Source organism: Mytilus edulis, chromosome 6 (assembly GCF_963676685.1).
Source record: "Mytilus edulis chromosome 6, xbMytEdul2.2, whole genome shotgun sequence".
NCBI classification, from domain to species: domain Eukaryota; kingdom Metazoa; phylum Mollusca; class Bivalvia; order Mytilida; family Mytilidae; genus Mytilus; species Mytilus edulis.
In genome coordinates, this window is record NC_092349.1 from 782,397 (window position 1) to 795,550 (window position 13,154).

Consider the following 13,154-nt stretch of genomic DNA (forward strand, 5'->3'; position numbering starts at 1 on the left):
GGATTGTCAGTTTCTGAAGATCGGTGGTTCTACTCGGACACTCCGACTTCCTCAAACAAAAAAAACTGACCTCCACGAAATAGCACAATAGTTCTGAAAGTGGCGTTAAAAATCAATCAATCAATCATTAAAAAATATAATTCTGTGTATTAGTCAATCTTTAATGATCCTAAACCTTTCAACATAATTGGTGCCGGTAAAAAAGGTGCGAAGGAGTATTCATGTTTGTCCTTGGCTAAGAATAAAATTTCTATTATTGACTTGCACAGCTTTAGCGTATTAAGTTCAATAAAATATTTTTTTTATTTCCATTTTAGGTCGAACCATGACATCAAACATACATGTACGTGTAATGCACATGAGGTCACAATGAAACTTCCAATTCTCCTGGCACTATCCTGTTATGCGTATGGAGTTATTGCTCAAGATTTAGACGCCAGTCTACTTTCTAGTAGACTCAAGGAAATAAAAAAGAGTATTGGGATTGATCATTTGCAAGTAGGTTTATTTGAGTAAATTATTGTCATTGGAAAGTATTATTACCCCCCTTTTCCCCCTAAAAAAAATTTGAAAATACGTAATTGAAAAGTATTGTTATCCCGTGCCATATATAAAACAACAACAAAAACACATGGCATTTACAATAACAGAAATTCCGTATGTATGAAAGTGGAACAGGTCTTTATGTAGAAGCATCGCTTGAAAATCGCTCTGCTTGCTTCCAAAAACGCAATAACAATGTTCTCGCAAATACATTTGCATTTAAAGTAAGTATGATTTTTGCACGGTTGTTCAAAAAATATTCCAGACCGATTCATTACCAAGATGGCAATAAAAAAACGAAAGTCGAAGACTGATTTGCCATTTTTGATACCTTTTCGATAACCAAGGTGTTTTCTTCGTATTATCACACCATCAACAAATTGGCAACAGAAACTTCAAGGGAAGACTACTGTATTATTATTGACATTTATTGTTTTACAGGAGGAGTTTAACAAACTACCATTTACTACAAAAACCGGAAATGGAACGAAACTTTTAGCTGATGTAAGTTTTTGATCGTAGATAAACACAAATAGTTTTGTTTGTGATTGTGTACATTTAGTACATGTATCATATAAGGATACAAAAAATATATACAATGTTCTTACTAACAGTTTTTTTTTTTTATATAAAATTGTTTATTTTAATACAATCATGTAACTTTAAAACGCTTGCTTTTATATCCATTCAATAACTTAACTATACATTTATCTAAAAAAAAAAAAAATAGTAAATTCGTTGATGTAGGTACATAGTTGGGGGGTTGTTTTTTTTGACAACTCAAATTTACACGAACCTTGAGACACGGGTTAATTATTGGCATTTGTCTCCTGTTTGTTATATCTTATATCAAGTTTTTCTCTTTGGCTATTTTATTTTGGTATAACTTTTTTCACATATCTTATTAAATGAGTGTCTTCTCCTGCATGTACTGTATCTTATTTGTGCATATATATATATAAATATTATGATTAAAGCAACTCATTTTTTTTTATTAGGTCAATGGAATAAGGGAGATAATTTCAATTGACGTAATAAATAAGGGAGATAATTCCAATTGACGTGATAAAAAATTGTACTGAAATTTATTAGGACAATATCAGCCAATCAAATTGCGAGAAATTACTCTAAATCAGGATAAATATATATATATACGAGTCTAAATTGAAAACTACGTTCAAACCTATGATTGCGTTGGATAAAACCCGCAATTTTTACACGTGTGCATGTAAAACAAATTTCGTTGTAGAAGGGTCTAAAAACAGCACAATCAACATTTTCCAAAAGACTAATAAAAGTGAAAAGTATATTTAAACAAAACGCATTTGACTAACAGGTCGAACAACTGATGTTCTTTAACCCTACTGACTGCCATAGGCGATTGCCAAATAAAATTGATCACAAGATGTAACAAAATGGATCTTAATATAAATTTAATACTAAACAGGAAAAAAAAATTAACTTGTGGCCACGAAGTTATGCCACAAACATACGGTGTCAATGTTTTTTTAGTACACCAGATCCGGATTTCGACAATAAATGTCTCTTCAGTGATGTTAGGGATCGAAACGGTATTTGGAAGGCCATATAAAAAGTACCCTCATTTTTAGAAAAAGTACCCTCATTTTTAGATGGACTCTTGAAGTTTAAGAGTCAATATAGGATGAACGGATCATATAAACCGGAGGGAAAATATGATACAAGCCCAAACGAAAAAATATATACGAGTCTAAATTGAAAAACTACGTTCAAACCTATGATTGCGTTGGATAAACATAGGTTTGAACGTAGTTTTCAATTTAGACTCGTGTATATATATATATAGGATTCGCTGTTATAAAATGTTGTTTTATTTGAAAGTTCTTACGTGGATTCGTCACCTTATCATTAACTTTCAGATTCAAGACAAGCTTGCAGCATCGCTTGTTCGATTTAAGAATGTTCTCGACGCCGTTAAAGACGAAGTATTTCAGAATGAAAACAGATTCACCACGCAGACGACACTTCCTCATTGCTGTGATAAACCCGGAACATACGTGTACGACCCAAAATTCAGAAAAGAGGTAATTCCAAACCAAGAACAACTTAAGAAGTAATTCCTTCATGTCATGATCTATGCTAAGTTTAACATGGATAGGCTTTATATGTGTCGATAATTTACATTGAGCGTTAGCAAGGTGTAAATATGGTCAAATATAATGACTACCCATGTTACGATGAGCGTAGAGCATGACAATAAAGAATTATTTCGATTCTAATAGGACAAAAAAGGTATTTTTATAGGTCGAAGCGTACAAAAATACCTTCCAAATGTTTCGTTGTTCCCGTTTCCTCCCCATGAAGTGTGTACATTATACTTTCATATTTCATGTTTAAAAACTAATTGCATGGTAAAATATAATTATTATGTTGTTTGATTAACAATTGCAAAATATAATAATTTGTATGTAAGCAGACAAAATGTATATATCTTATTTGGATACAAATGAAAATAACAATAAAATTGAGAATGGAAATGGGGAATGTGTCAAAGCGACAACAAAACGACCATGGAGCAGACAACAGCCGAAGGCCGCCAATGGGTCATCAATGTAGCGAGAAACTCCCGCACCCGTAGGTGTCCTTCAGCTGACCCCTTAAAAAAATATGTATACTAGTACAGTGATAATGGACGTCATACTAAACTCCGAATTATACACGAGAAACTAAAATTAAAAATCATACAAGACTAACAAAGAATGTAAACAGTAAGTTTGTGCTTATGTGTCAAATATATTTTGAGCTAATTAGAACACGGCTTTGTTTACAAAGCGAAATAAGGACGTCATATTAGAATTTTGTACAAAATAAAATTATAACCAGCGTAGAGTCACATCAACTCTCATATAAGAAATCATTTAGTAATAATTATTACTCGAACATTGAAATAGATAAATAAAACGTTATATAGGAAATGATTGATTTGTGTTGTTTAACGCCACTTTCAACTCTATTGACTAGTTCGTGGAGGTCAGTTTTTATTGGTGGAGGAAGCCGTTTCATTTGTATTGCTATCAATAACTAGTCAGTTTGCAATACATTCTGCTTTTATACATTTTACACCCATTGGTCAAGCACAAACAAAACACAAAATATAATACAGTATTAACACAACAATATAGAATTACAAGTTTAAACATTAAAACAAAATCATAGTTATGTTAATGTAACTTTTGGTGGAAATGGACCTCATTTTCGCAACTCGAAAGATTAGTTTATAAAGTAACCAACTGCTGTCAAAAGTTCAGACTCAGGATTTAAAAGATGTTTTAGCTTGAAAAGTTGTTGAGAATTTGCAAAATCCGGTTTCACATGTATACTATCGATTTTTATACGCCCGTCAAAATTTTGACGGGACGTATTATGGTATACATATGTCCGGTGTCCGTCCTTCTGTCTGTCCGTCTGTCTGTCCGTCTGTCTGGCTGGCGTAAACATGTCGCACCGTAACTTAAGAACGACTTATCCAAATTTCATGAAACTTAATATGGTTGTTTCTTATGATGGTCAAATGATCTGTATACTTTTTGGTGAAAATAAGATTTAAACTTTTTGAGTTACGACTATTGTAACTAAAACGGGGGGGGGGTTTCACATGTCGCACCGTATCTCAAAAATGATTCTTGATGATGGCTTAAAACTTTAAAGACTTTTTAGTTATATTAATCTTAATATCTGTATACTTTTTGGTGATGATTCGAAATTTCATTTTTGAGTTATTGAGTATTTTGTAAAAAAGGGGGAGGGTTTTTTTTACATGTCGCGCCATATCTCAAAAACAATTTATGATTATTGCTTAAAACTTTACACACTTCTTTGTTATATTAATCTAAAGATCTGTATACCTTTTGGCGATGATTAATTTTTTTTATTTTTGAGTTATTGAGTGTTTTGTTAAACAGCGGAGGTTTTTTTCCGACGTAGTCGGTATAGTTTCGGTTTGTGCCCTTTGAACTTAACGACGCTTTACTATGGCAACAGAATACGCATGCTCGAAAATCTTTTCTGTGATTGGCCAAAATGTTGTCATGGTGGGTGATTTGGTTGTGTTTGAAAAAATGTCTCGTTAATTATATCGTGATTGAAGCAAGTGAAAAACTATAAATATTTGAACTAGATCTTACAAAGATTTATATTTTTATTACACTAATTGTTTCTCCAAAAGCTCTTTGCATCCGTGACAGCTGTTTATTCTGGACAATTATATAATTTTTAATGTAAACTTTGTTATACGAACGTACATGACTTTTAAAACGCACCTACGCATGTGAGATTTCCGCGGAGTTTTGGTGAATGTAAACAGAAAGATACGAGGACCAAGAATAATGAAAACAAACAGATAAAACGTTATTTAAATGGTATCTTTGTGCTTCTGAAGGTTATCGAAATGATAGTTTTAAACATATACTCAAATTTAAATACGTCGGATATTTTTTTTTAAAGATAATTCTTGTTTACATGTCATGCCGTATCTCAAAAATAATTTATGATTTTTGCCTAAAACTTTACACACTTCTATGTTATATTAATCTAAAGATCTGTATACTTTTTGGTTTTGATTCAAAATTTTATTTTAGTGATATTTAGTTTTTTGTAGAAAAAAACACAGGGTTCGGGGTTTCACATGTCCCGCCGTGTCTAAAAAACAATATATGGTTATTATTTAAAACTTTCTCAGAAACTATGATTATTGCACAAAACTTCCACACAAGACGTCGGGCGTATCATGCGCTCATGGCGCAGCTATTTATTAAAAATAACTGATCTTTTAAAGTTAAGTTTAGTTCACAATTTAGAAAAAAGGATAATCATCATCAAGTTTAATGCAAAATTTACATAACGTTTGTGCTCCGGGTATGTTTCTATATCTTCCCATTTCAACTTCTAGCTTATGGTCACTCACCCGAAATTTTTAAATACATGTATTAACTGACTGGTTTTTAAATTTGATTCTTTTAATAATTATATACAACATAGTTCTAAGAAACCCACTGCATTTAATTCATCTCTTATTGATCTACAATGGGACGAAACTGATTTTGGTATACGTCGAGGAGGTATCAACTGAACGACGCAAAAAAAAAAAATGAAAGAGGAAAAAAAGAAAATGAATACGAAACATATTTGTTTTAAATAAACTCATCATAGATACCAGGACTAAATTTAGTATATACGCCAGACGCGCGTTTCGTCTACAAAAGACTCATCAGTGACGCTCGAATCCAAAAAAGTTAAAAATGCCAAATAAAGTATGAAGTTGAAGAGCATTGAGAACCAAAATTCCTAAAAGTTTTGCCAAATACAGCTAAGGTAATCTATGCCTGAGGTAGACAAGCCTTAGTATTTCAAAAAATTCCACAATTTTGTAAACAGTAAATTTATAAATATTACTAATAAAAGACTCATCAGTGACGCTCGAATCCAAAGTTTAAAGTTGTCTAATTTAAGCACAAAAGAAGAACATGAAACATTTATGCTGTCTAGTGGTCAAAAGCATTTCATAAAAAGATATGAAGGGTTTAAAAAGCGTCAATCAAATTTAAAATGTTTATGGACTATACGACAAGGAATTCGACTTTTTACCGCTTCGCTGAAAAGTTCCTGAAATTTACACCGAATTGTTATTAATTGCATTTAGTACCACATTTTATTTCATTGTAAAGTTGCATGACTTTCAAACAGATATGTTCACAATACACATTGTATTTCAATAATTATGTACTAAGTACACATCTGTTAAAATAAATAAGGTTGAAAATTTTCTCCTCAAGGTTGATTTTTCTACAGCCTGTGTTACAAAATCTCCCAGTTCTACCCCTGAAGCCAAATATCCACACAATACCGTAAGCGACATCATGAAGACGCAGTACGATCAGAATAAGAACGTTTTGTGGCAGCACTATGGTACCTTAGAGGGCGTGTCCATCATATACCCATCAACCTATTGGAACGACTGTTATAACTATGATCCTCGCTTTAGGTAATAGAAACATGATAGTTAATTGTGTATATTTACTATATTACTGCATGGCAAAAAAGTCTAAAGACGACTAAATGACAAAACAGTCTAAAGACGACGAATTGACAAAACAGTCTAAAGACGACGAAATGACAAAAAAGTCTAAAGACGACGAAATGACAAAAAAGTCTAAAGACGACTAAATGACAAAACAGTCTAAAGACGACGAATTGACAAAAAAGTCTAAAGACGACGAAATGACAAAAAAGTCTAAAGACGACTAAATGACAAAAAAGTCTAAAGACGACTAAATGACAAAAAAGTCTAAAGACGACGAAATGACAAAAAAGTCTAAAAAAGTCTAAAGACGACTAAATGACAAAAAAGTCTAAAGACGACGAAATGACAAAAAAAGTCTAAAGACGACGAAATGACAAAAAAAGTCTAAAGACGACGAAATGACAAAAAAGTCTAAAGACGACTAAATGACAAAAAAATCTAAAGACGACTAAATGACAAAAAAGTCTAAAGACGACGAAATGACAAAAAAGTCTAAAGACGACTAAATGACAAAAAAGTCTAAAGACGACTAAATGACAAAAAAGTCTAAAGACGACTAAATGACAAAAAAGTCTAAAGACGACGAAATGACAAAAAAGTCTAAAGACGACTAAATGACAAAAAAATCTAAAGACGACTAAATGACAAAAAAGTCTAAAGACGACTAAATGACAAAAAAGTCTAAAGACGACTAAATGACAAAAAAGTCTAAAGACGACGAAATGACAAAAAAGTCTAAAGACGACGAAATGACAAAAAAAGTCTAAAGACGACGAAATGACAAAAAAGTCTAAAGACGACTTAATGACAAAAAAGTCTAAAGACGACGAAATGACAAAAAAAGTCTAAAGACGACTAAATGACAAAAAAGTCTAAAGACGACGAAATGACAAAAAAGTCTAAAGACGACTAAATGACAAAAAAGTCAAACCAAACACCACTACACAAAATAATTAAAGACTGAGCAACACGAACAGAAAGGAAAAAATCGAGGGTGATCTCAGTACACCGTAAGGGTTAACAGATCCTGCACCACTAGTGGCACCTTCCATGTTGCACACATTCGTCTATAAGTATCATTCAGTCGCATTACTGGACATACCAAAAATACAAAGCACCATTAGCTTAGCAAAATGTCAGTTAAAGCAAACAAATCTAAAATGAAACCAGCAAACAATCCGCCGTTTCAAAGTCTATTGCATTATGGGTAATATTTTCAAACGCGTACATCCTAACGTTTTGATTGGGTTACAACGTCTTAAGCAATGAACATTTAACCAATGATATGATATTATTTAAGGTCACCCTTTGCCGCAACAGCTTCACCAAAAGATAAAGATGTCGTGATTCTTATAGATTCAAGCTCATCTATGAAGCAAATCTCCGGCGTTACAAGTAAATCAAAGATGATTATAGCTAAGGAAGCTGCTCGTACAGTCATAGAGACTCTTAATCCAAACGACAGAGTAAGTAGACCTTTAGGTATAAAAATAAGAAATTACCAACTATAGGTCACCGTACGGTCTTCAACAATGAGCAAAACCCATACAGCATTGTCACCTATAAAATGCCCCGAAATGACAAATGTAAAACAATTAAAACGAGAAAACTAACGGCCTGATTTATGTTAAAAAACCCAATGAACGAAAAACAAATATGATATACAGCAGCAAACGACAACCACTGAATTACAGGCTCCTGACTTGGGACAGGCACATACATTATGTCACATTGTGGTGGGACTAAACATGTTAGCGGGCGTCCATCCCTCCCCCTATAAACCTTTGGACAGTGGTGTAACAGTACAATAAATGAAAAAAACTATAAAAATCAGTTGAAAAGGGCTTAACTTATCAGATCGACACAAAGAAGAAAAACAAAAAACACATATTGGACGTGGCAGAGTATTTATACATCCCTAAAACAAAAAAGTACAGATTAGAGAGTATTTGCAGTTACTGACAAGTTCAAAGCCAGTAAGAACTAATAGAATAAAAAAAAAATCTTGTATCTAAGACTAAAGACGTTAATTATATCTGCCATTACTATGAGTCACACAAGTGCAAGCATAATTGTGCATCACATATAAACGTAAAAATTAAAAAAGAGAAAGTGATTGATTCATGATGTCAGAAGGTTGTTTGCAGCTAAATCTAGGGCCATTCGGAGCAAATTCAGCGTAATACACAAAGGTGCAAACACATCTGGGGTCTGTTGTTCAATTTGTCGTTAGTGCTAACGCGTCGTTAAAATTTCTTAATCATTCGATTAAAATTAATCATATGATTAGTTTAATCACAAGTTGAACAACAGACCCCTGTACATCACAAGTAATATTAAAGAGATTTCTATAATGTGCTTTACATCGACGTTATTTTTGTCTGATGGAAAGCTCATTTTGGCCACGAGCATCACTGAAGAGACATGTATTGTCGAAATGCGCATCTGGTGCAGGAAAATTGGTACCGTTAATGTTATTGTCACACTGACAATTACAAATGTATACACATCACCTTATTTTTATGTTGTACATGTTTTAATGTGCTGTAAATAAATATGTATGACATATACAGAATGTATTAGCAGAATTGAATAAAAACCAGAATTCGACAATACAAGGATACAACCGGCCTGGATAAAAACAAGGATACAACAGATCGGTATAAAGACAAGGATACAACCGACCGGTATAAAAACAAGGATACAACCGACCGGTATAAAAACAAGGATACAACCAACCGGTATAAAGACAAGGATATAACCGACCGGTATAAAGACAAGGATACAACCGACCGGTATAAAGACAAGGATACAACCGACCGGTATAAAAACAAAGATACAACCGACCGGTATAAAGACAAGGATACAACCGACCGGTATAAAAACAAGGATACAACCGACCGGTATAAAAACAAGGATACAACCGACCGGTATAAAGACAAGGATATAACCGACCGGTATAAAGACAAGGATACAACCGACCGGTATAAAGACAAGGATACAAGCAACCGGTATAAAAACAAGGATACAACCGACCGGTATAAAAACAAGGATACAACCGACCGGTATAAAGACAAGGATACAACCGACCGGTATAAAAACAAGGATACAACGGACCGGTATAAAGACAAGGATACAACCGACCGGTATAAAGACAAGTATAAAAACAAGGATACAACCGACCGGTATAAAAACAAGGATACAACCGACCGGTATAAAGACAAGGATACAACCGACCGGTATAAAAACAAGGATACAACGGACCGGTATAAAGACAAGGATACAACGGACCGGTATAAAGACAAGGATACAACCGACCGGTATAAAAACAAGGATACAACCGACCGGTATAAAAACAAGGATACAACCGACCGGTATAAAGACAAGGATACAACCGACCGATATAAAGACAAGGATACAAGCAACCGGTATAAAAACAAGGATACAACCTACCAGGATAAAAACAAGGATACAATCGACCGGTATAAAAACAAGGATATAACCGACCGGTATAAAGACAAGGATACAACCGACCGGTATAAAGACAAGGATACAACCTACCGGGATAAAAACAAGGATACAACCGACCGAGATAAAGACAAGGATACAATCTACCGGTATAAAAACAAGGATACAACCGACCGGTATAAAAACAAGGATACAACCCTACCGGGATAAAAACAAGGATACAACCTACCGGTATAAAAACAAGGATACAACCGACCGGTATAAAAACAAGGATACAACCGACCGGGATAAAAACAAGGATACAACCGACCGAGATAAAAACAAGGATACAACTAACCGGAATAAAAACAAGGATACAACCGACCGCGATAAACATAAGACTACAACCCACCGGTATAAAAACAAGGATACAACCTACCGGTATAAAAACAAGGATACAACCTACCGGTATAAAAACAAGGATACAACCTACCGGGATAAAAACAAGGATACAACCTACCGGTATAAAAACAAGGATACAACCGACCGGTATAAAGACAAGGATACAACCTACCGGTATAAAAACAAGGATACAACCGACCGGTATAAAAACAAGGATACAACCCTACCGGGATAAAAACAAGGATACAACCTACCGGTATAAAAACAAGGATACAACCGACCGGTATAAAAACAAGGATACAACCGACCGGGATAAAAACAAGGATACAACCGACCGGTATAAAAACAAGGATACAACCCTACCGGGATAAAAACAAGGATACAACCTACCGGTATAAAAACAAGGATACAACCGACCGGTATAAAAACAAGGATACAACCGACCGGTATAAAAACAAGGATACAACCTACCGGGATAAAACAAGGATACAACCGACCGGTATAAAAACAAGGATACAACCTACCGGGATAAAAACAAGGATACAACTGACCGGGATAAAAACAAGGATAAAACCGACCGGGATAAAAACAAGGATACATCCGACCGGGATAAAAACAAGGATACAACCGACTGTTATTAAAACAAGGATACCATATACCTGGATAAAAACAAGGAAACAACAGATCGGTATAAAAACAAGGATACAACCGACCGTTATAAAAACAAGGATACAACCGACCGTTATAAAAACAAGGATACAACAGTCCAGGATAAAAACAAGGATACAACCGACCGGTATAAAAACAAGGATACAACAGACCGGGATAAAAACAAGGAAACAACCGACCGGTATAAAAACAAGGATACCACAGACCGGGATAAAAACAAGGATTCAACCGACCGGTATAAAACAACGATATAAACGACCGGGATAAAAACAAGGATACAACCGACCGTTATAAAAACAAGGATACCACATACCGGGATAAAAACAAGGATACAACAGATCGGTATAAAAACAAGGATACAACCGACCGGGATAAAAACGATGATACAACCGACCGGTATAAAAACAAGGATACAACAGTCCAGGATAAAAACAAGGATACAACCGACCGATATAAAAACAAAGATACAACCGACAGGGATAAAAACAAGGATACAACCGACCGGTATAAAAACAAGGATACAACCGACCGGTATAAAAACAAGGATACAACCGACCGATATAAAAACAAAGATACAACTGACAGGGATAAAAACAAGGATACAACCGACCGGGATAAAAACAAGGATATAACCTACCGATATAAAAACAAGGATACAACCGACCGATATAAAAACAAGGATACAACATACCGGTATAAAAACAAGGATACAACCTACCGGGATGAAAATAAGGATATAACCTACCGGTATAAAAACAAGGATACAACCGACCGATATAAAAACAAAGATACAACCGACCGGGATAAAAACAAGGATATAACCTACCGGTATAAAAACAAGGATACAATCGACCGATATAAAAACAAAGATACAACCGACCGGGATAAAAACAAGGATACAACAGATCAGTTTAAAAACAAGGATACAACCTACCGGTATAAAAACAAGGATACAACCGACCGATATAAAAACAAAGATACAACCGACCGGGATAAAAACAAGGATACAACCGACCGGGATAAAAACAAGGATACAACCGACCGGTATAAAAACAAGGATATAACCTACCGATATAAAATAAAGAATACATTCGACCGGTATAAAAACAAAGATACAACCGACAGGGATAAAAACAAGGATACAACCTACCGGGATAAAAACCAGGATACAACCTACCGGGATAAAAATAAGGATACAACCGACCGGTATAAAAACAAGGATACAACCGACCGATATAAAAACAAAGATACAACCGACCGGGATAAAAACAAGGATACAACCGACCGGTATAAAAACAAGGATATAACCTACCGATATAAAATCAAGAATACATTCGACCGGTATAAAAACAAAGATACAACCTACCGGGATAAAAACAAGGATATAACCTACCGATATAAAATCAAGAATACATTCGACCGGGATAAAAACAAGGATACAACCGACCGGTATAAAAACAAAGATACAACCTACCGGGATAAAAACAAGGATAAAACAGATCAGTATAAAAACAAGGATACAACCTACCGGTATAAAAACAAGGATACAACCGACCGATATAAAAACCAGAATACAACCTACCGGGATAAAAACCAGGATACAACCTACCGGGATAAAAATAAGGATACAACCGACCAGGATAAAACAAAACAAGGATATAACCTACCGGCATAAAAACAAGGATACGACCGGCCGGTAAAAAACAAAGATACAATCTACCGGTATAAAAACAAGGATACAACCGACCGGGATAAACACAATGATACAACAGACCGGGATGAAAAAAACAAGGATACAACCTACCGCTATAAAACAAGGATACAACCTACCGCTATAAAACAAGGATACAACCGCCGAGATTAAAAAAAAAAGGATACAACCGACCGCGATAAAAACAAGGATACAACCTACCGGTATAAAACAAGGATACAACCGACCAGGATAAAAACAAGGATACATCCTACCGGTATAAAAAAAGGATACAACCTACCGGTATAAAAAAGGATACAACCGCCAGGGATAAAAACAAGGATA

The 13,154-nt window shown here is 34.6% G+C and overlaps 1 protein-coding gene across 1 annotated transcript in view; it reads left to right on the forward strand.

Moving 5' to 3' along the window:
* The first annotated feature begins 321 nt into the window (after positions 1–321).
* Positions 322–13,154, forward strand: part of LOC139526912 (VWFA and cache domain-containing protein 1-like) — a 45,996-nt gene continuing 33,163 nt past the window's right edge. Inside the window, exons 1-5 of the mRNA XM_071322065.1 lie at positions 322–498; positions 985–1,047; positions 2,442–2,606; positions 6,354–6,562; positions 7,902–8,067. Coding sequence (XP_071178166.1) covers positions 370–498; positions 985–1,047; positions 2,442–2,606; positions 6,354–6,562; positions 7,902–8,067 — 732 coding nt within the window. The 5' untranslated portion in view covers positions 322–369. The remainder of the gene's footprint in view (positions 499–984; positions 1,048–2,441; positions 2,607–6,353; positions 6,563–7,901; positions 8,068–13,154) is intronic.